Below are 25,087 nucleotides of genomic sequence, written 5' to 3' on the forward strand. Positions count from 1 at the left end.
AAATACCACTCTGACTAGATGATGCACCACCATCACCACCTGCTCCCCCACTACCCCCTGCACCACCTGCACTACCTCGTTGTGGAGGACCTATTACACCACCACTGCTCTGCATCCTCTGAGATCGTTCTAATCTCGCCTGACGCATCTGTGAATAGCTCAGTACTTATTGATTGGCTGGCACCACCTACTCATATAAACCCCGCCAATACTCTATCTCCACCTGCACTCGCTAAATCTCCCTCATCACCTCCCCAGTAGGACCCTATGCTCCTACCCCAATCCATACTCTCTCCTGCAGCTCCGCCAATCTCTCCACCACATCTTCTCTCTCGTGCAGCACCATAGTCAACTCTAACTCCCATGCAAAAAGATGAGCATCTCTAGCTACAACCTCTGCCTCCATATCCTTCAGCCGACTTTGCAAAACTAATATCATATGATCCCGCAGATCTCCTCCACCTGTAGATCCCTCTCCTCCAGTAGCTCCCTCTCCTCCTCCAGTGGCTCCCTCTCCCGTATCCATAGGTGCCTCTCCCTCCCCCATATCCCTGCCACCTAATCTCACTCCTCCCTGCATCAAAGGTCCCTATGACAGTTGCAATGGATGCCCGCCTCACCCTCTCTGCTATAACCATCCACCTCCACCACCTTTACCTCCAAATCCCCCACCTCCTCCAAATCCACCACCACCACCACCACCTCCTCCTCCTCCATCTCCTCCTCCTCCATCACCTCTCCCTTATCCCCCTACTACCACTCCGCCTCTCCCTCTCCTCCTCCATTTCTGTCTCCTATCCTCCTCGAAGGATGGAATCAGCTCTGCCAGATTTGATATACGAGGAATAGGATGTGCCGCAATATCCTATGTATACTCATCAATAACACCTACATCTACCATCCCTGACCTCATCTGCCATGGTCTCGCATGTAGAGTCCAAAACTCTACTAAAGCTTGGTCATAAGGTAATACTAGCCCCCACAAGAACCGCTCTCGTACCACCCGTGCATACTCTCTAGACCCACTCGGCAATCCCTGCCTCTGTTCAAATTGTCTCAACACTCTACTAGGTACCTATCTCTCCACATTGTAGGTTGTCCTACCAATCAAGTATCATGTCATAAATACGTACGACAGGGCCTTTGCATCATCCTCCCAGGGCTTGCACTCAATATAAGGCTTCCAGATCACTGTATCCAAATTGTCGAGCACCTGTCGCCACCACTCTAACTTCCCCAAGTGGGGCTGACTCATAATACCACCATACATATATAAATAGGGCTGATCCACTGCCCTAAATCTCAGACTCATCAGTTCAGTCACAGGTAAGTGCTCCCATTCCCAGATATGTAGAAGAGTGATCCGCACTCCCAGTGAGCTCGTCTCTCAGTATACTACCTCATGCAGCTCCCGATATAGGTGCGACAACACGCATGGTCCCCATACCCCCTCAGTCATCATCTTCTCTATCACCTGGCCCCAACCCACGACCAGTCCATGAGATCGTCGATCAGGGTACAGCAGGCCCCCAACAATACCTGATAATATCGCAGGTAGTGGCTCATATAATGCAGCTATATCCTCCCATGCTACTGAGCCATCATGAATAAACACATCCTCATCAAAAAATTGCCACACTATTGTTGTCCCCTAGGCTCGGTCATATGTCACCAACTCTCCTCAAATAGGAATGTGCAAGATACAACACACATCCTCTAGTGTCACAGTCATCTCCCCTTGTGCTAGGTGAAACGTACATGTCTCACTGTTCCATCGCTCTGCCAATGCTGACATCAAACCGTGATTCATCTGAATCACGAGCATATACATCACATCATACAGGCCTGTCGCTACAATACAATCAACCTTGGCCTCTGTCAATCGATCTCGCAACACCTGTGTGGCTGGATTCCTCTCCCGCATCTGTAAGACGCAAAGCTCCTCCTACACACGCACATCAAACATCATCATCAGTTGTTTTGTTTCAAACTTTCTTAGGTTTAAACCTAGACTATCAACAGATACTTTGATCAAGTATCTTCAGGTCTCAACAGGTAAGCCATCATGGCACACCTAGACTACAACAGACATTTATTCTAATGACCTAAGTCTCAACAGGGTTGCTATGGTTCAAAACAACTAACCTCTCCATCCATCTATCGTTGGCATCAGGAGATTCTTTTTCTAAAACACTGGGGCATCTATTTTTCACACAATAGCGCTACTCTGATAACAATCATGCTACAACAACTACTCAGTAGCACTAAACAAACAATAGTGCTAGAACAACTACACAATAGCACCATTTCAAACCAATCATGCTACAAGGACTCAATAGCGCTCACACTTCATTAGCACTAAAACAACTACACAAATTTGCTACAAATTGCAAAAGTGCTAAAACCACTATGCAATAGTGCTATAGCGGCACAATAACGCTAGTTTAATTGACAACAATGCCAAAACATAGTTTTAGTGCTATTGTTTTAACTCAACTTGAACAAGGCAAAAAAAACATCAAAAATGCATGAAAAGCAAAATTTCAAATTTACATACCGTTGGTCCGTAGTCATCTGGCCGCTGGAATCAACGAACTCGCTCTAGCCAAAGATCTGCTATCGGTATCGGCATCCTGACTACTGCTCACTCTTTCAAAAAGGTCCCTATCAGAGCTCTGAAATCACTATGGAGATGAATGCAAATGACCCAGTTTTTACCCCTTCACCCCCATATATACCCTTCGCCCTAAACCTAATTTTACCCCACTCACCGTTGTGGTCCCCCGTGAATTTCTAGCGCCTCCCATTTCTCCCTTTTATCTCTGATTTTTTCCATTCTTTCACCAATATTGTTAAATTCTTCTCTTCTACCTCCCCACCAAATTTCATTCTTTTTCGAGAGATCGCTCAATTTTTCAAAATTTTCAGCCCATCTCTCAAGGGGGCATACCACCCATTAAATTAACATTTTATGGGGCATATTTCTGTACACCTATTTTTCTTTCTTTGAAACGACACGATAAACTGCACCGTCTCAAACAGGGGCAAATGTAGTCACATAAATCTATCCAGTTTAATTAAATGAATATTTGATATTTATTTGAATAAAAACCCACTAGCCATCAGTTAATTAAATTAACATTTAATTAATTCATCTTCAAACATTCTCCTATTAATTAAATAAATTATTCAATTTATTTTAATTAATTCATTAAACTAAATTCACAATCAATTAAATGAATAAATTCTATTTATTTCATTTAATCCCCTTTCCTCTTTTAAATAAATTAAATAAAACATTTATTTAAATAATCAAATCCCCCCCCCCCCCACTTGCATTCTCCTAAAAATGCAAGTTGCACCTATTTGTTGATATAAATGAATTTTATTTTAATAAAGTCCTATTTTCCCTCACCCACCAAACCCACTTGCAATCCTAAACCACTTCTAGACTCTTCTAACCTCTTCCTAATTAGCCTAATCCATCCCCTAATTATTGTCACATTCCTAAGAAATTTGAAGTCACTTCTCAAAGACTCCAAAGTCTTTGAAAAGCATTAAATGATTCTCAAAGACTCCAAAGTCTTTGAAAAGCATTAAATGCTTTGTGTTCAACAATTTAACCTCTAAAGTCTTCCAAACCACTAATGGCTCTTACATGACCATTAATGGCTCTTACATAACCATTTATGGTTAAATCCACTTGCACCCATGGTTAGGGACTTTGACCCCTAACTCAACCCTCATGTAACCCATGTGTCTCCTCAAGCATTTATTGCTTTGACCATGGTTATCCTCACTAACTCTTGCACAAGAGTTTATCCATTGGATAAAAGCATTATTCTTTGGATAATGAATTTATTCACTCAACTCAACATTAACCCTACCTCCCAAGTTAACCCTTAGGTCATGTCAAGCATTTAATGCTTCTTCCCTCTCCTCTCAACCCATCTCATGTTGAAACTTGTCATCCTAGGATTGGGTTGAAAGTCCTCACATGGATCTTAAACCATTCAATCCTGACCCTTTTTGAGATTACTCAATCTCAACCATCCATTGCTCCATTTTACCTATAAATAGAGCTCATTTCTTCATAATCCAGATCCTGAAAACTTGTATGCATTTACATTATAGTCAATTTTATAGAAGAGCATTTAGCATAAATCACTAATATATTGTTATTTTGGACTAAAATAAATCATTTCCATTTCATAGCATTTAATATTAGTTTGTTCTACACTTGCATAGGATAGTTGATCATTTTTCAATCTTGAACCTCCATAAGGCATCCCTAGTGCAAAAAGTTGTTGAGAACTACACTCATTTGGAACTTGGAGAGGAGAGGAACAAGGGAGGAGGAGCTACAAGCATGATGGAAGGCATTTGGAGATGCCTTGTTGTATTTGCTTTTATTGTCAAATGCTCTATTATGTTTTTAGTGTCTCTCTTGGTATGCCTGCTTAGAATAGTCTTTGGTTGATTAACACTAACTCTCTTTGTCTCTCTTGGTATGCCTGCTTAGAATAGTCTTTGGTTGATTAATGCTAACTCTCTTTGTTTCTTGTGTTTTTCATGTGTGTTGTCTGACCACACATTTTTCTAATTCTTTTTGCAGAGTATCAAAATGCATTCCAGCACCCCTGGTTTCTAAAATGGAATTCTTGGATCATATGGTAGTGCCCCTGGTCCATAGGATAGCGCTCCTCGTATTTCTCATAGCATTTTTGTCAAAGAGATAAAAAATCTTGTAAAAAGAGCTCACCGAGTTAGGGCACTAACCCAGATCTGCAAAGGGGTCAAAAATGACCCTCAAAGCCAACCCAATAGGTCTGGAAACTTTGAAAATTAGAGGGAATTTTGTTTTTCCAAGTTGTAGACATAGGGAAAGGAAATTGCAGAAAGATCCTTCTCCCACAATGCTCATAATGACACTTAGACTCAAAACATCAAAGGAGAGAAGCACTAATTACACAACAAGCTCAAGGAGACCTCAAACAAGCTAAAAAGAGTTAAAATACAATCACAAATCCTTTCCCAAGGTTTGTCCCTTCAAAATGCATATCACTGCAGCCAAAAATGGCTCTCGACAAGCTACAGGAAGCCTAAAATCACCTAAAACCAACACTGAGACTAGAAAGACTCAAAGAGAACATAACACAAGAAAAATCATAACAAAATCTAGGCATATCATCACATAAGATCCTTTCACAGTGAGAAGATAGAAAATACACTCCCAGAAAATCAATATTTCAAGCTGAATATAACAATCTGCAAATTCTCCTTCCAAAATCCCTTTCTTCCCAAATCTTTCCAAATTACAAATTCAATCTCTAAAAACCACTCTAAATCCCCAAAACAATCTTTCAATCAGGCATGAAGCATACAAGCTTTTGAAATTGAAATTGCAAAGAAGAGAGAACAAAAGCTCCAACTTGAAAATCGCATCCAAATCAAAAGAAAATTCAACGAAGAGCACAACAATCGACAACCAAGAAACAATTCCTCAATCCAATCTTCAAGCAATCGAAAATCCAATCCAAAATTTGGTCAGGTGATTAACTTGACAACAAACTCATAAAAACCATTAAATAAAAATCAAACTCAAACCATAACGAAAATCCGGCCAATCAGAAAATTTGCAAAAACTATATAATATACGAACCATCCCAAAGATCTATGCATAAAAAATGCAAAATAATATTTATCTAACTTACCAAAATAACGACCAATGGTAAAATAGGGTAGGTTGGATAAATTATAAAATTAAATAACCAAGAGGATAAATTAAAACAATATAATTATCCAATATAAAAACACATGGGCACAATTAATTAAACAAAGCCCATAAATTATTAAATAATCAAAAGAATATAATTAAATAACCTCAATAATCAAATAAATAATAACTAATTGATTAATTCTTAATAAAATATAACAATATTAAATCATTACTCTAAATACCAAAGGATAAAATAATAAGTTACACAATAATATTTAAATATTTATCAATAATATTTAAATATTTATATCAATTATTTATTTAATTTATTATTATTATAAACTATATTAATCCAAACAATAAACACAACTCTGCATCACAAAATATCCCAAAGAATCACGAGACGCTAAACAACAAGTCGTACCAAGACTCTAAATTGACAAGGCAATCAACTTAAACCTAGAGTATAGGTTGGGTTTTTATGTCATCTCCGATCAACTTGCCATTGGGATAAGACACGCTCAAACCTGTGAAGCCAGGTGGAGTTGATGGATGGTACTTGCAAACCTATCACCACCAATACATATACAACGAGATATACAATAATATTTCATAAAATGGTAGACAAGTGAAAGGAAATCAAAACATCATATCATGTTCACGAATGAGTGATATGATATCATTCCTTATCACAAACGCAGTAGAAGACACTCACAAACATCACGAAATATCATAATTATCCTCATCATAAGATAGGGTTAGTACATGATATAATGTCATCAAATCAACCTAAGTAAACATGAAACACATGTATAACATAAGTACAAATCAATCATCAGAGAGAAATCCATCATCACAATAATATAGGAACATCATTGTCTCAAGTAATCATGATGCCAAGTACAGTATAATATGTCTAATGTTCATAATGAAGCATCTAAATCATAAGATAAATCCATAAGCATTTGATCAAAATACCACAAAATAGTCTAAGCTATATCAAAGAGATCTATTGTTGTTCAAAAGTGCAAGATGACTCAGGGGGAGGCACTACTCTCTCTCTCTCTCTCTCTCTCTCTCTCTCTCTCTTCGTACTCTATCTCTTGGATAAGTTGAGAGGAGGGAAATAGATAGGTATAAATCTTGGGGAAGACAAAGAGAGATAAATAGAAAAAGAGAGGGAAGGAGAGAGGGAGGGAGTGAGAGAGGGATATTTATGTAGACAAATAGAGGTAGGGAGGGAGCCTGATATAGAGGCATGTAGAGAGAGGTAGAGGGGAGATAGAGGTTAGTAAAGAGGGAAAGGTTGACAGTGAGATAAGTAGAGAGGAATCATGGGAGAGAGAGAGAGAGAGAGAGAGAGAGAGAGAGAGAGAGAGAGAGAGAGAGGTATGTAGAGAAGTAAATGAAGGGAGTGAGGGAGATAGGAGATGGAGATAAATAGAGGGAAAGAGAGATAAGTTGAGAGGGGGAGAGAGAAGTGAGATAGAGAGAAGAGAATGTGTGTGAGATAGGTAGAGAAGAGAGGGGAGATACAAAGTAGAAGGGTGAGAGACATAGGTTTATAGATTGGGGAGAGAGGAGAGAATGATATAGAAAGATGGGGGAGAGTGATAGGAAGAGACATAGGTCTAGAGATAAATAGAGGGAAAGAGAGAGATAAGTGGGGAGGGAGAGAGAGGAGTGAGATATAGAATAGAAAATGTGTGTGAGATAGGTAGAGAAGAGAGGGGATATACAAAGTATAAGGGTGAGATACATAGGTTTAGAGATTTGGGAGAGAGGAGAGAATGATATAGAAATATGGGGGAGGATGATAGGAAGAGACATAGGTATAGATATCAAGGGAGACAAAGAGAGTGTAATAGAGATGTAGATTACTGAAATTTGACTAAGTGTGAGAAATTATAAAATCTAGAGCTTCAAGAGAAAGGAGAGAGTGAGATAGAGAGAGGTAGAAACAAATTATAAGATCTAGATCATAGTGATTACTAAAAATTGACTAAGTGTAAGGAATTATAATGCTATATTGTTTGTACTCATACTACATCCTTTTTCTTGAATAAAAAATTGATTCATAATTTAATCTCAAGTGAGAAACTTTATGATAATATTTGCAATCCAATTCTATTTGTTCACAACCTTTCCCTTTAGATAATAGAGGTATGTTCACCCAACAAAAAAGTGTGTTCCTAATTTTAGTGCATATTATCTCATACATTATTCAAGATATCTATAATAATCATGTAATGTAGTGTTGATTTGATTATGTTGGTCCATTGATTTTTAATACTGTTTCTGAAAAATCATCTTTCCATTTTGATTTGAAGGATACCCATGTCCTATTACAAAACTCCAATCTTTGTACAATTAGGGATGATGTGAATACACTTTTGTGTAAAAATAATGTGTAATACACTTTTGTGTAAAACATAATGTGTAATACACTTTTGTGTAAAACATAATGTATAATACAATTTTGTGTAAACTATAATGCCTCCTCATCGTCCCCTACTTTGAGCTATATTCCTTATTTTATGCTATATGATTGTGTACCCATTGCATTGTATCTTTTTGAGGAGGACTCTTTAGTGGGGTTGAGTTATATATTGCTCCTTTTTTTACCCTCGTCATCCACTTCCTCCATGAAAATGGTATCATGTTGTGATTTTGTCTTGTTGAAAGGAGACCCCACAACATGAACATCGCTCTAGTGCTTGAACCAAGATTATTAGAACAAGTGAAGAAAAAAATTGCAATAACCCAAATAAAGTAGATTCACATTACTTTCATTTCCAATTGGTCTCAAGTCATTGGGTTACAGACACTGTGTTTATTGCCATAGTAAAGTCACCATTTTTATCGCCACAGTAAAGTAGTTGTTTTTAACACCACAATAAAGTCACCGTATTTATCTCCTCAAGAAGCAAAGGAAAACACACCATGTTTATCACCACAGTAAAGATAGAGATAAGAGAGTTATCATTGTTTCGTAGGTCAAAAGATTACATTGACCAAGGTTGTTGTGAAACTGTGACAAGAGATGCAAACAACACAAAGTGTTTATCGCCATAGTGTAGATGGAGGAAGAGAGAGATCGTTGGTTCGTGGGTCAACCAGTTGCGTTGACCAAGATTCCTACGAAATGATGACAAGAGATGCAGACAACAAAAAGTGTTTATCGGCATAGTGAAGATGGAGAAGAGTGAGTTATCATTGTTTCATGAGTCAATCGAGCATGTTGACCAGGATTCCTGCAAAACGACGATAAGAGATGCAAACAACACAAGTGTTTATCGCCACAGTGAAGATGGAGAAGAGAGAGTTATCGCTATTTCGCGGGTCAACTGATCGCATTGACCAAGATTCCTACAAAACGATGACAAGAGATGCAGACAACACAAAGTGTTTATCGGTACAACAAATATGGAAGAGAGAGTTATCGTTGTTTCATGGGTCAACAGACTACATTGACCAAGGTTGCTGCAAAATGGCGACGAGAGATGTAGACAAAACAAACTATTTCTTGCTACAGTGAAAAATTGAAATATCTTCCCTAATAATTTACTTTCATTTCCAATTGCTATCAAGTCATTAGGATACAAACACCTTGTGTATGGCCACTGTAAAGACGTCATGTTTATCTTCACACTAAAGACACCGTGTTTATCTCCATAGTAAAGACACTGTGTTTATCGTCACATTAAAGACAACGTGTTTATTAGAAAAGGAAACCAAGGAGATAAGACGATGTGTTTATCACCACAGTGAGATTGGCTTTCAAAATATAGTAAAATGAGATTTTTGCATAAGACTGGAATATAATAATTGTTTCGGTGAATTAATGAAATGAACAATAGAAGTTTAGCATCAAGAATATTATTTTGAATTCTAGACACGGGTGATGATGTGTATTCTTGGAAAGTCTTATTTTGGCAACATATTTTTGCATCATGTTAGAGTGCCAAAATTTCTAGAGAATATTCTTATTGTGTATTTATGAGGGCCATTTATTATTAGGTCAGCTCAAAGAAAAAATAGCAATAACTTTCGCGATACTTGATGGATTTGAGTGAAACAACAACCGAAATAAAGTTGATGGGTCAGTGCAAGAAGTTAAGTCCACTTTTTGGCCAAAAAATGGAAGTGTTTTCCTTGATTTTCATATTTTGCCACATTTAAGATGAAAATTTGAAGCACTTAGAGATTGAAGCTTGAAAAAAGTAAGTAATACAAAATATAGCGCTCGGAGTCTAGTTTCCAAATATGTAATTTATTTTAATACCCACATAATAAAAATTTACTTTCAAAAGGGATTTTTAAAAACCACTTTTTAAAAATCCCTATTTCAGGACCATACTATGCACAAGTACGACCCACACTTTTTGACACAAATAAATTTTTTTGTCCAAATCCTCTTGGGAAATGATTTGTAACATACTAAATATTGATGAGCATATCTTTTTGTATTTTATTTTTTTTACTTTTTTTTTTATTAATTTTTTATTGGCCCTAATTGTTGTTTTAAAAACTCGTTGTGTACGACCCACATAATTTGACCTAAACTTATCATTTTATTTATTTATTTATTTTAAATAGAAAATAATTTTGTGTAGATTGATGACATATAATTTTTTTTTCAAAAAACTTTAAAACAAAAAAGGTATTATATAAACAAAATCAATTAATATTTCAATTTTATGGACTAGATTGAGTATAAATTAATTGAAAATAGATAAAATAATAAAAAAAAAAAATTTAATTACATATTCAGAATCTACATAGTGTAATCTGAAAAGGGTTTTAATTTCGTCAAAAAAATCTTTGCTAATAGGCATGAGAAATTTGGCAGAAGTCAGTATTTGAGCATGTCATTGATACAAGCTTGAACTTGCAGGTGCAAGTCTAAGGTTTGGGCATTCCACGCCTTTCCCGAACCTAAAATCGATGCACATGGTGGGTTTGGTTTTGAAATTTCAAATAACGGGGCTCTATTCTATAACGAGACCCTGTTATTTAAATATATTGGGTTCCCATTATATAAAGTGCAAAAATGACTTTGTAGGGATTTAAAAATAAATAAAAATACTTTTACAAAATAGGTCCCGTTTTTTAAATAATGAAGCCTCATTTTGTACATAGCGGGGCCTTGTTTTTTACATAACGGGGCCCCGTTATTTAAAAATATATATTTTAAAAAATGGGGCCTTGTTTTGTAAATAATGTGGCCTCGTTTTATGAATTTTTGGCTTGGGAGCTTGAAGTATAACGGGTTCTCATTTTCTATAAAATGAGGCCCCGTTCCTAGTGGCACGTTTCCCAATGCATGCACTCCCCCCTAAGTGGGACTCATCTTTGTGCACTTACCCTGATACACATTAATTTCATTTGCAATTGGTATCAAGTCATTAGAATAACAAAACTGTGTTTATAAATATGAAGTTGCTAGTTGAATTACACAATGTATTTTAAAAAATATAGAAAGCTTAGATATCATCAATCCTTCTCCATCATTGTCTATGAGTCAACCAAGAAGGAAGAATTTATATCATCCCCTTCTTCTAAAATAACTCCTTCCTATCTTTCTAGTAGATTGCCACCAAAGACACCTACTTTTATAACTACACTCATTTCAAAGGCTCAAAAGGATTAATAGACTAAGGATTAAAAATAATGTGACATACACTTTGGTTTAAAACACAATGTGGAATACACTTTTGTGTAAATCACAATGTGGAATACACTTTCGTGTAAAACACAATGTAAAATACACTTGTGCATAAAACACAATGTGGAATACACTTTTGTGTAAAACACAATGTGTAAAATATATCTCAAATGATCAGTTTGATATCACAACCTTACTCTTCAAGTAATAGAGGAATGTGCACCCCAACAAAAGTGTACTCCTTATTTTATGGCATTTTAGGATTGTGATAGGTTTCCACCATAATGCAAAAATCACTCATTTATTTTGTTTACACACTATTCCTTTGACAAAGTAGATGAAATATATTAAAATGAAGAGACAAATATATAGAGGTAATATTGAGAGGTAATCTTTTAATTTATGATTATATGATTTTTTGTTACTATCTAGTTGATTATTTGAAGAGGTTACAAAATATGTTTCTCTAGCATCCGAAAAGGTTATGTTTCAGGTTGGCACAGTTGAACAAAGAACAATGAAAACAATACAAGAAAGCTGGATAAGTATGGAGTGGAATGATCATGGAATGTGAAGAGGGAGTGGAATGTGATAGAGCACCCTAAGAGAGAAAGAATGTGAGAGGGAGAGAGAAAGGGAGAGATATATAGACTTGAGAGGTGGATGGAGGGATGGTGTGTGTGTGTGTGTGTGTGTGCGTGCGTGTGTGTGTGTGTGTGTGTGTGTGTGTGTGTGTGTGTGTGTGTGTGTGTGTGTGTGTGTGTGTGTGTGTGTGTGTGAGAGAGAGAGAGAGAGTGAGAGAGAGAGAGAGAGAGAGAGAGAGAGAGAGAGAGAGAGAGAGAGAGAGAGAGAGAGAGAGAGAGAGAGATGCTCAAAAGGATTAATAGACTAAGGATTAAAAACAATGTGGAATACACTTTTGTGGAAAACATAATGTGGAATACACTTTTGTGGAAAACATAATGTGGAATACACTTTTGTGTAAAAAATAATGTGGAATACTTTTTTGTAAAAACACAATGTGTAAAATATATCTCAAATGATTGGTTTGATATCACAACCTTCCTCTTCGGGTAATAGAGGTATGTGCACCCCAACAAAAGTGTATTCCTTATTTTATGTTGTATGATTGTGCACTCATTGATATCAATACCTTCCTCTTTGGGTAATAGAGAAAGAATGGATTGAAGAAGAGAGAAGGGGGAGGTTACCCAAGATGTAAGATGACTTAGTATGTGCAAAGAAGTAAGATATTCACAAGGTTCTCTTGCTTTTCAAGAAAGGTTAATCACTCATTGTACTCTTTTCTTCAACTCACTCTTTCTCCCTATCTATATCAAACTCTCTCCCTCTCACTCCCTCATTTCCTATCTCTAGATACCTTTCTAACTCTCTCTAGAGCCATTTCTAGTAAAAATTGAGATAAAGCTTCACTATTAGATTGTCAAGATTCTTTCCCTTGCTAATAAGTTTTGTATTTGTTCAAAAAAATTTGTGACTAGTGATTATTTTTTCAAGATAGAGTGACTACTTAAATATTTTCTATAGCTCTCTTTATATCAATGAAAGTGAGTTTCATTGATTTGCCTACGAATTATGTTTCATGAATCTATTAATCTTGGTCATATCACTTCATCTTGTGCTTCATTGATTTTACTACGAATTATGTTTCATGAACCTATTGATCTTGACCTTATCATTTCATCATAGGTTTCCACCCTCATCTATTCATCTTGTGTTTTGTTACAACCTTATGTGTTTTTTAAAAAATTGCAAAATACCATGTGTTTTCCACTTTCTATTGTCAAATGCTTTGTGTTTTGCAAACTATTTGCATAAAATGAGGTGTTTTATATTATGCATAATAATTCATAATTTATATGAATTAGAGATTAGACAATAATTTACAACTCTAGGTCTATAAGGATTTACATCTAAAACTTAATGCATTAAAATAATTTATAATTTTACAACTCTAGGTCTATGAGGATTTAACATCCTATTGTGTTTAACAAAAAGAAATTTGAAATGAAATTCTCAAGGTTCTAATAAAATATTATGCTAAACCAATAATTTAAAATGTATAGTTTAAAACAATCTTTAGAAGATTTATTCCCAAAAAGTACCCTTTAAGGAGCAAAAACAAGTGAAAAGTTTTGTTCCCAAAAAGTACTATATAAGGAGCAAAAAGAAGTATTGTAAATTTATCAAAAGATCAAAATAGCATATGTGATTTATAAATCAACGTATACTGGGGGAAGGTCAAGAGGCATTGAAAAGGATAATATAGTTATAAATTTTCTTAGTAGCTTCAAGTGATGGTCATGCACATACTTTTATAAGTTGGGCCATGGTCAATTTGGTAGGAAATGACCATTGCATGTTTTTACTCTAAAAAGATGATAACACAAATGACACAAGAAATTGTATACTAATGTTGGCCTCTAAGTATATTATGGTAAAAAATATAATATAATACTTATACTATATGTATTCCTCTTTAAAATTTATATTTTCAAGTCTAGAAATCAAAATAGATAATTTAATCTCATTCAAACAATAATATGTGTATTTTATATTTATGTACATGATGATATTCTTTCTATGTTGATTTCACTTGCAACGATAGTAAGGGATTGTTATTTTTCATGTTGATTTTACCTACAACAATTATAAAGGGGTTTTTTTTGTCATTTTGATTCTCTTAGAGAAACCATATATTGAGTTTGTTCCAAGTGCTATGAAAAATATTGTCATTTTTTTCCACTTAGAATAGATATATAATAGTTTTTCTTTGTTTCCTTTTTAAGGAAAAATCAATATTAGTAGGTGTTTCCAACAATGATTTATGTTTAAAGTGATCTTATATCTATCTTATTGTATGTTAAAAATATCAGTTGAAAGATAATTTCTTCAAGGCTACATAGTGTGGGACTACTATTTAAATAAATGATCCATTAAGGCTGCACCATCTTCTTGAGCAAGCAATCTTTCAATATCTTTCAAATTTCGATCACAAATATTTACACAATATGATTCAAACTACCATAATGTGAGCATACCAAAATTAACATATAATGTATTTAATAGTTAAGAAAAGACACTATATAATAAAATATGACATGCACATACCTAAAATGTAAGATTAACATTATATCTTTTATTAAATGATACAATAAAATTTTATTGTAGAAAATAAAAAATAATAGTTCATAATCAAAATAAATATACATTTTTAAAATTATTTTATTTTCTACTTAGGGAGAGCTCTTTTAAATATTTATATATTATCTTTATGGAAGAAAAACTTAACTATTATAGAACTATTAACAAAGTTCTTCTACACTTTCTGCAACATTGCAAATAATTTAGCATGGCAATCATTTATAAGGGCCTTCCAAAGTTACACATACATAATGCAGTTACCACAGGCCACAGCTCCACACTAAACACAAAACCTAACTAAATTACAAAGTTGCAGGATTAAAATGCAGCCAAATTGCTACTCTTCCTTCTCTACTAATCATCTCAAAGATATGTGAGAAAAAAACAGGATGAAATCATTCGGGAGGTAGCTGGCGCTAATGGTACGAACACATTTTTCCTTACCATTGGAACACAAAAATGTTCTTCAAATAACAGTAGATGGAATTAAATAAATACTGGAAAAAGATAAAACGAATCAGACCAATACTTGTTTCAACAATCTTATCATATATCAAACACTTAATCTTTTTTTTTATCAGTAAAGGCAGAGCCAGAATTTATATTAATTATGGTTAAATACAAAGATTGTTCACTGAGTTTCATAACATTCAAAAAACACCTATTTTCATCGAACGCAGCATAACATAGAACCCTCAACAGACTGGAAACCTTTAAGCTTAAGATTTAGCCATTTTATGAGAGCCATCAAAATTTAATAGTCTGGAGAAAAAGGGACTATCAACGATAATGGTAGATTTCCAACTGCCTAAAACCAGAGTATTTAAACATGCAAGTATGGAGCCAAAATAAAAATATACAAATTTATGATAAAGTATCAAGTAGAGAAATTGAAGTATCAACAGAAGGGAACCTAGCTTGCATTGGGTAAATCAGGTTGGGGCAGCTCCAATCTCTATCGACCACGACCTTTGCCTGCTGGACGACCCCGGTCATGACCCGCGCTCCTACGACCCCTGCTCGAGCCACCTCCGCAGGTTTTGCTTCTACTTCTGCAGCTTTCATAAACAGGATTCCATTCAACTTTGCAAACTGGAAGAGATCCTCCTCTTTTCCTTGGGCCTCTGGTCATCTCCTAAGAAATGGAGAATACTCCAGAATATTATTGCATTTTTTAATGGAAAAAGATACAAATGGATAAAACTACACTATCGATTCTGATGAGCTTAACAATCAATCTCTTCCGGCCATTAAATTATTAAAAGATCTGAAAGAATTAAAGAAGAATTCCTCCACGGAATTTCATAATCTTACAATGAACAGTCCACCGGATCTGGAAAAAGTGATTAACAGAAAAAGGAAATACATATATATTGAAGGATCTTGTTCATCCTCTAATCATGTAGATATGTTTTTCGTTTTCAAACATAGCCTAAAAATAATTAAAACATGGGTATATAAAATACAATATGTACATTTAATTGCTCAAAATCTTGCCTCCAGATAACGTGCCGAGGAAACCATGACTATCCGTGCCTTTCTGATCTTCTGAAATCCATCTATTTTTGCATGCCATGAGCTCGATACAAGCCATGAACATGATAATTTTAATGCCAGCGAGTGGGAGCAGGTTACTATAGCTGCGCAAAATTGATATATAGATCTTGCTGACCACTTTCTACAAAACAAAAAAAATGAAAATGGAGGGGCAGCTGGAGGGATTTGATTCAAATATTTTTGAAAAATGTTTTGGGCAGGAGGATATTTAAAATTTAAAATGTCATTCCATCCATTTTTGTCGCCCTTTGTGTGTGTTGTTTGTTTCTACTCCCTCCGTTTGTACGGTTGTTCATTAATCCATGCATCATTCAAGAGATGGATATGCATGTTGGATCTTATGTATGGGTGTTATTTTATGTGGAGAATAGTAGAGCCATTTAAATTTTGGGAGAGAGATATTCCAACCTTACCTTAACCTTAAAAGTGGAGCATTAAATCTCATCCATTGAATAGATTCAATCTCCACCCTTGATTCCAGTAGTGCTAAAAATACCTAAAACATAACCAAAATGAAATTGTGAAGAATTCTAACCCTATTTTCATTTTCCCCAACTCTCCTCTTCTCCATGGAAGCCATGAAGACTTCCAAGAATGCCTAGATAGCTTGCTTCTATCCCTCTACCAGCAAGTTATGACAAAATATTCTAGTTTGATTTTCATTCCCATGTTTTTCTTTTTAAGATTACCCTAACTTTATGAATTTTCCTTATTTGTTGAAGGGTTTTGTGTTTTTCTGCAAGGAACAAGGAAGATAACCAGCTACCCACGACCATCGGGTAGCTAAGAGCAATGGAGGATCTGAAAATTTTTGAGTGTTTGAGTTTACTTATTCATTTTATTGTTGTATAAAAAATTTATTTATCTTAATTTTATATAGATAAAAAAAATTGTGTGTGGCATTGTCCCTAGGCGGTAGAGCAACCCCTATGGGCGCTGTGACCTACCCATGAGGACGTAGCCTCCCAGTGGAGGGTGTTATGACCCCCATAGCAGGTGTTGCAGCTCCCATGGGGTTGCAACCCCCACTGTGGGTGTTGCAGTCCTCATGGGGGACTGAATCTCCATAGCAGGTGTTGCAGCCCCCACCGTGGGCGTTGCAACCTTCATGGGGGTCGTAGCCCCCTCAGTGGGTGCTACAGCCTCCATGGGGTCACAAGCACCCCACAATGGGCACTGTGAAACCCTAGGGTTGTAGGCGCCCTTGGAAAACGCCCCCCCCCCCCTCTCCACAAAAAAACTATATTTTTTATTTTTTAATTTTTTTGACCTAAAATTAATTTTCAAAATAGAAAATAATGTGTAGACAAGAAAAATAATATTACATTCACATATCTCCAAACAGATATATGTGAATTTGTATAGTTACCATATGAAGGTTACCTACATGTACATGTATACTTTTATTGCATATTTATTCAACTCAAACTTTCCAGAATTTTGAATTCCATAAAAGAGGTAAAAAAAAACATTATTAGAGTACCCAAGAGTCAAGAGATGTGTAGTAGTAATGTTTTTCAAAAATCTTTTATGCTTCCTCAAACATATGATAAAGCATCCATGGCCAAATATAAACATTCATAATTTACTTTACTACTAGCCCCTTTTTAAAACATTCAACTAATATGCAATTCATTTTTTTCAATAATTTAAGAGGTATAGAAAAACTACTTTTCAGATTTCTAAATTAACACATATAGGAGATAACTACATTATAATATTATTCAAGAAAATTTCACTGGAAATAATGAATAAAATATTTTATACATCATAGAAATAAGAAATGGTAGCTACCCACATAATCCTCTTATGGAGCTCACTAACATATATTTTCATGAACATCTTACATTTGAACAATGAATACTGGAAATGCCTTAGAACATAATCCAGAACTTTTATACAAGGAAGCCACAAATAAAAAAACCCTCTTAACACAACATCGCTTCATCTTCATGAACAATTAAATAGTTCCTCAAAATGGTCTACATAAAGGTGACATGGATGGAGGACCTAGCAAATAGAACAATTGACAAATAGCTGCCAATGAGGAGCTCACCTCCTAGCCATTGGGCTTAAATTAGCCCACCCCCGAGCTAGGGGACAGTTGTAACCCAAAAAATTATCTTTTCACACAACACCCAAACAAAGACACAAGAAAATAATTCACTGCACAGGTTTGCACACTACTCCTAATCCCATACAAAAGAGGAAGAAATGTTTTTTTCCCAAGGGTGAAATGGGGGCATCTCTCAAGTAATCAATTAACCTTCACATTCAACTTATAAAACAAATACTATTTCCATTATATTTGTAGATCAATAGGGATACTCATATCCCATTTCTCCAATTTTCAAGGGGTACTCATGTACCCATCTAAATAACATACAAAAAATAGGGGTACTCTTACCCTCAATTCATACTCCATATATGCATTTGGGTACTCATGTACCCATGACAATTTATTTATAAATCTTGGGGTACTCATACCCCCACTCAAGAGTGCCACACCCGAATTCACCTTTACCCAAACAAAACAAACAAAGTTCTGGCAAGAAAATTTTCTCAAATTAAAGAGTAGTAAAACAATTGACAACTCAACATCTGAAAATCTCAACACCAACAAAACCCAAAACCCCTTACACACCAAAAAAAAACTAAAAAAACAAGATGCAACCAAATACAAGTATAAACATATCACAAAGGTGAAGGGCACCTACTTGGAGCAGAATTCTTCAAGTTGTCTTCCTCCCTTTCCAACCTTTTCCTTCCTCTTTCTTGCCTTCTTCTTCCCAATTTTGCTGATTTTCCCAAAAGCCCCTTCCTCCTCTTTTCCATTGGCTAAATAGACTTGGAAGAGGAAGCCCTCCATGAAGAGAGGGAGTGACATTTGTCACTCTCCCCTACCATCCATCCCGTGTGGAGAAGGGTTGAGGAGATGTCATGTCTCCCCTTCCCCTTACTCCATATATCTTTCAAAACATTCCTACCTTCTTCCAAGTGTCTCAAGAGGAGCGATTTGATTCTCTCCCACCTCTTGGGAGGAGGAGGAAGTTGGGATGGAATCTTGTCTATCCCAAGAAGCTCAAACCCATAGGCAATTAAAATTTAAAAATTAAAGGACTCAAAAACCACCAAATTAAAAGATTAACCTCTTCAAAACACCCCCAACCCTTAACCTAATGACCTAGGGGTCTTACTTCTTCACCAAGGGATGATATGGTGACCCAAAAAGGCTCCAAGGAGGGTATAAGATTTTTACGCAAGAATAAAAAAATCACATCAATCACTACCAACACCCACAATTACAAAAGCTCATAGAAACAACATATAACACATAGACCCATACCCTACACAAGGGTTAGGATCGATTAACTGGAATGATTACAAAAGGATTACAACTTGTCCCCGGTTTCCCATTGGCATAATCTTGCATTCTCAAAACATGTGTCAGTCCAACAATATAATATCATCCAAATATTAAGAACATGTGCAATAATTGCAACCAAACCATAACATCACATTTACTTGATTCACCACATCATCAAATCTAAACATTTATATTAGGAGAGAGAGATGATAAAACTTATACAAAACATATCAAGATTCCACTGCATCACCAACTCATGTATCATATGAACTATGCACATAACTATATGTAGAATAACAACCATAACACATCATATGTGAATGAAACCACTGTGAAAGATCCATGAACAACATAGAGTACATATAACATGAGTAACATGATGATAGCAAGTGTTCACCCACACCCTAACCTCTATGCATAACATCACATAATCTAACATAATGTCCATACCATGAAATAAAAAGATCCATAACATAATGTCTAACTCATAAACCTATCAAGAGCCTCCACGGTGGAGTAACTAGCTAGGGAAGGGCCTGATAGAGTATATGTATATTTAAGATTAATTTTACTGATTTTAAGAAAAAAGTGACTCCATTTTGGTCATCCATTTCTATGCACATAGCCAACTTCCCATTATCTTTTTTATGCATATTTAGAAATTTTCAAGAATCTCCTTTTTCTTCTAAACTCCAACCCAAGTTGTTTGGAATTGGATACATTCTATTTTAAAAAGCATTTCAGCTTGAGCTCTTCACCTATCATATGATAGTTTTAGGTAATTAACCCATAATACTAGCAAGATACAATCAAATTTGGCATGCTTTCAAAGTGGACATAGTTTTCTTAATTTGGAAAAATAGTGATTCATTTGTTGGCCTAGTTATGGATAAGCATTTTTCCATGTATAATAGAACTATCATTTGTTCTAAATGTTATGTTATTGATCCAAGTTCAAGCCAACAAAGCAACTCTAGAGGTTGTTTATTCGTAGACTTTAATTAAGCACCAGGCTAATGCTCCTTGTATGGTTGCTTGCATTCCTCTTTCACCAACTAGCAAGAATCCTTCTCTACCATAAGGGTGTGCCCCTCCTTCATGTGGACATCAACATGTTCACAATCATAGCTACATGTGTGGCCATCATGGATGGCTCCTAGGGATATCTACATCCTTGACAATGTGGATGGACTCCTTTGCCACATGGGCATTCCTTTGCTTCTTAGTGTGACCGTGCTAATTGTCTTAATTTAGTGAAAAGATTTCTAGTTTGAAAATTTCCATTTTACTTGTGTGTGGTACTACTCAACAAAAAGAAGACATGATAACCCATCACACTCTAGAAACCCATTACTAGGAGTAAGGATAGACTTTTTTAATTATAATTACATTCCAACTCACACATATTATTAAACTAAATACTTAATTCTTTACATTTATTTTTTTTAAATTAAAATTTATTATTCAATATTTAATTCCAACTCTCACGTATATATATTTATTGTAGAGATTTGTATGATTAGCCGAAATTAACATTTAAAAAATTGGAAAGATCCCAATTATATTACTAGCTTTTTCTAAGATTTAGAAATTAAGAAAATCCAACTCAAAAAGAATCATTTAAAACCGAAACCCAAATCATGAAAAGAACTGATAAGGAAACAAACACTAGATGTGATGATGGCATCCTCTGCATGGCTGCTTTATGCTATTTTAGTGACTACCTTCTCGTGTATTTGCAACTGGGTACTGGGTAGTTAGTTCTACAAAATTTTCATATGTTGCAGGGCAAGGGACAAATGAGTAGTCTAAAAAAAGGTGAGAAGGTAGAAGTTTTCCGTGATGAAGAAGGTTTTAGTGGAGTCTGGTTCTTAGCAACTATTGTAAGGAAGGTTGGAGCAAATTTTGTTGTTGAATTCAAGGATTTGATGTCTGATGATGGGAAATCAAAACTGAATGAGACTGTGGAGGCTCGTCAGATAAGGCCTCAGCCACCTAATCTCAATAGACAGCACTTTGAGCTTCATGAAAAAGTTGATGCATATGACCGAGATGGGTGGTGGGAAGGAATTATAGACAATGTCTTAGCAGACAACAATTATGTTGTTTATTTCCCCCAGATTCTGCAGAAATCAGAGTACCATATATCTCATCTCCGTCTTCACCTGGAGTGGGTCCATGGCAAATGCCTTCAGCCTTCAGAGGTATGCTTTTATGGATACAAATGGCTCTTTCCATTCTCAGGTTGAAAAAAGTTTTCATTTCACTGATTTGCAAGACTTCAATTACCTTGTTTGGATGTTCTTCCTACTGGTTTGAAATTTTTGTAAAGAAGTAAGACTATTGTTATGCCTCTTGATATGTGTGACTTCGTCTGGCTGAAGGGTATCCACATTCCTGATTTTACAGGGTAGATTTTTCCTTTCTTTTGCATTTCTGAAAAGTATGTCGTGTTAACGTAAAAATAGCTTCTAATTTTAACAGTAGCATGGAAGAAAATTGGGAATTTATGTTCGTCCATCGAGTTCAGCCCTGGAAATTGATGGGTTGTGGACTTTCTTTTCAATTTTAAATCATATATTTTTTCTGGGTAAATTCTAGATTTTTTTAGTCTGATTTCAGTCAGTACAGTGAAGGTAACAGAACCGTCAAGCAGAGTTTTGAATGTTGATGGATTTGTCATCGTGATAGTCTTTTAACTATCACACCACATATTTAACTGCTTAAATTATATAATTTAAATTGTTATATTTTTATATAACTTTTTATGACTAAGGTTATGATTCTCTTCATGCCTGCTTTTGTTTTAAGGCTATTTTATAAGGGTCACCCTCAAGCTCTGTGATAGCCTTCATGCCTGCTTTTGTTTCAAGGGTCACCCTCAAGCTCTGTGATAGCTGTTGAAGGCTTCAGGTTCAATAAAGCTGTCTGCCATTTTTATTTGATTTGAGAAAAAATTGAGTCAAACTAAGTTTTTGGGGAGGCAGAGAACAATATCCTTTTTTAAACTGGTGAACAAAAACTACGAAGAAGACACTTCGGAAAAACTCATGCACATATATTACGGGAAAACAAAAATGGACTTCCATATTCAATAATTTAAATAAAGAGGTCTTAACTATAGCGTTTAACTGATAAAATAACAAACTTCTGGATTAGACAAATGTCCCTCAAGAACCCTGACCAAAAGGGAAACACAATCTTATCAGATGTTGATTTTCATACTAACTGACAATTTTTAGTAATTGTTCACATGGCCATGGATTATATTCTCTGGATAAATTATTCTTTTTGAGTTTGAATTCCTTTATGATCTACATCATTTCACACAAGCATTGGTTTTGAGTCCAGCCACCCTCTCTGTAAATGTAGACATGAAATGGATTTTTATGACATTCATTATTTTTCTTTTTTCAACGAAATAATGTCTGCCACCTATGGTAATGCTTCGAGGCTCAGAAGTGAGAAAACCCCTAAAGTTGTAGTTAAATGCTTGTCATGGGTTTTCTTCTCTGTGCTTGAATCTTTACATAAAATTGATTGGCAGGGTTGCTATCTATCTTATCCTGATATGAATTTCTAGAGTAGTTACCCGTTTTTGAATATACTGACTGACCTGATATGTGATGCGTTAGAAATTAGAATTGATTTTCCAGCAATGTGCTTTGCAAATAGATTAAGGTCGATGAACAACATCATTCCATCAGAAGTAGATTTAAAAGTTATAGTCTTGCCATCATTTTGTTTAGATGCATTGGTTTTCATGTCTTATGGCTCGATGTTTCTCTTCATAACCATTGAAGATTGCCTAAAACCTAAACTATGATTAGACTTGTTATCTGTCATCAGACCCAGGGATTAAATCAGTTGCATCCAATGCCTCTCCAATCATATCATGAAAATGTGCAATGCATGTCTTCAAGTCCAGAAAAAAGATCTACTAGAGCCAAAAACATGTCTTTGAAACCAGATAAAAGATCTAGCAGAGTCAAAACCATATCTTTGAAACCAGAGAGAAGATCTACCAGAGCCAATAAAAGGCAAGGCGAAGCCAATGATTGTGGACTCTCACTAGAAGATAAGGCAGGTGCTCAATGCAGTTCCTTTCAAAATCCAGTGAACAAGCTAACTAAAAAGTCAGCAGAAAGAAAGAGTGGAAATAATGTTCCCTTTGACAATGGTTCTTCTGACAAAGGGAAAATGGATACAGGGGGAACAGAATTAAAAGTTAATCCTGAAATGCCTAACATTCTTAATATGAGAAGAGAAGTTCAAGAAGCAACAGGCTCCCATTCTAAACATGAGACCAAATTTCCAATGACTATTCCTTGTCTTGAGTTTGTTGGGGAAGCCATTGTTGGTTATCCAGATAATGTCTGTGAGATACACACAAAAGCAAGTTTGAAACAGATAGAGAAGCTTGCTTATCGTTCATCACTCATGGCATTGTATCTTCAAGGAGTTCATACATGGAAAAGAGAAATGCTCCTTACAGAGCTCAGGCAGGTCCTACATATTACTACTGAGGAGCATGCGAATGTACTTACTCACATAACCTCTGGTCAATATGACTGAGTCACCCTATGACAAGGTTAGCACTTAATACTGAAGGTGTAATGGATTATATGTGTGACAAGACTGCTAATGTTGTATACTGACTTAGAACTTTAGCTGATGCATACAAACTTGAGGGACTTCCATATTACAATAGAATAGTTCTGCATAGCTCATGTACAAACTATGGTTTAACTCTTTCTTATATAAGATTGCCTTCTAAGCATGACATGTTGGATACATAATTGTTCATAGTAATCAATTGCATAAACAAATTTTATCCACAGGTCTCATTTAACTTCATATTTTCTCAGGCCATTGCTGTTCATAGAACTTAAAAGATTGTTTATAATTTAGGGTGTGTTCTATTTTTAATGGCGACTGTTTGTTCCAACATTCAGGGTTATTATGTGAGATTATGGAGTTGCATTTATTTCGTGTGTGGTTGTTTATGGAAGAAAATGATTTCTTATATGTTGATATTTAATTAAATGTTTTTAATTAGTTTTTTTATAAAATAAATTATTATTTTTTGATAGGGCTGTTAGGTATGTGTGTTGAGATGTGATTTTTGATAAAAATTGATGTTAAAGAAAAGTGTATTAGATGTAGTATCTGAAATGGAAAAAATCTATTAAGTAATAATTATTTGAATTAATTAGTTAAGATAATATATTTAACTGAATACGTTTGATGATTATTAATGTTTGTTTATTTTATTATTAGACTTGAATTTAGTTAATTGATAGAGTATTACAATTAATTAGCTCTCTTAAAAATAATTAATAATTATTTTAGAAAAATGATAGAGTTCTAATAGATTTAAATTTGAACTATTTTATGTAAAATTATTATTCACACAAATTTTTAAATTGGAATAATTAGTTTAATTTGATTTTTTAATTAACTGAAATTAGTTTTTAGAGGAGTTTAATATTAAAATAGAATTTTGGAAAGAATTGTATCATTACTTTTTTGAAGTGAAGGATATTAATGTGGTTATATATAATTAGATTGTTTTAGTTAGTGAATTAAAATATTATTTTATTAGTTCAGA

At 35.1% G+C, this 25,087-nt stretch overlaps 1 protein-coding gene across 1 annotated transcript; it reads left to right on the forward strand.

Moving 5' to 3' along the window:
- The first annotated feature begins 21,275 nt into the window (after positions 1-21,275).
- LOC131857669 (DUF724 domain-containing protein 6-like) lies at positions 21,276-24,051 on the forward strand. The gene is made up of 2 exons (XM_059210369.1): positions 21,276-21,680; positions 23,326-24,051. Exons 1-2 carry the CDS (start codon positions 21,276-21,278, stop codon positions 24,049-24,051), a joined length of 1,131 nt encoding a protein of 376 aa, XP_059066352.1.
- Positions 24,052-25,087: the final 1,036 nt, after the last annotated feature.

Source organism: Cryptomeria japonica, chromosome 8 (assembly GCF_030272615.1).
Source record: "Cryptomeria japonica chromosome 8, Sugi_1.0, whole genome shotgun sequence".
In the NCBI taxonomy this organism is placed as follows: domain Eukaryota; kingdom Viridiplantae; phylum Streptophyta; class Pinopsida; order Cupressales; family Cupressaceae; genus Cryptomeria; species Cryptomeria japonica.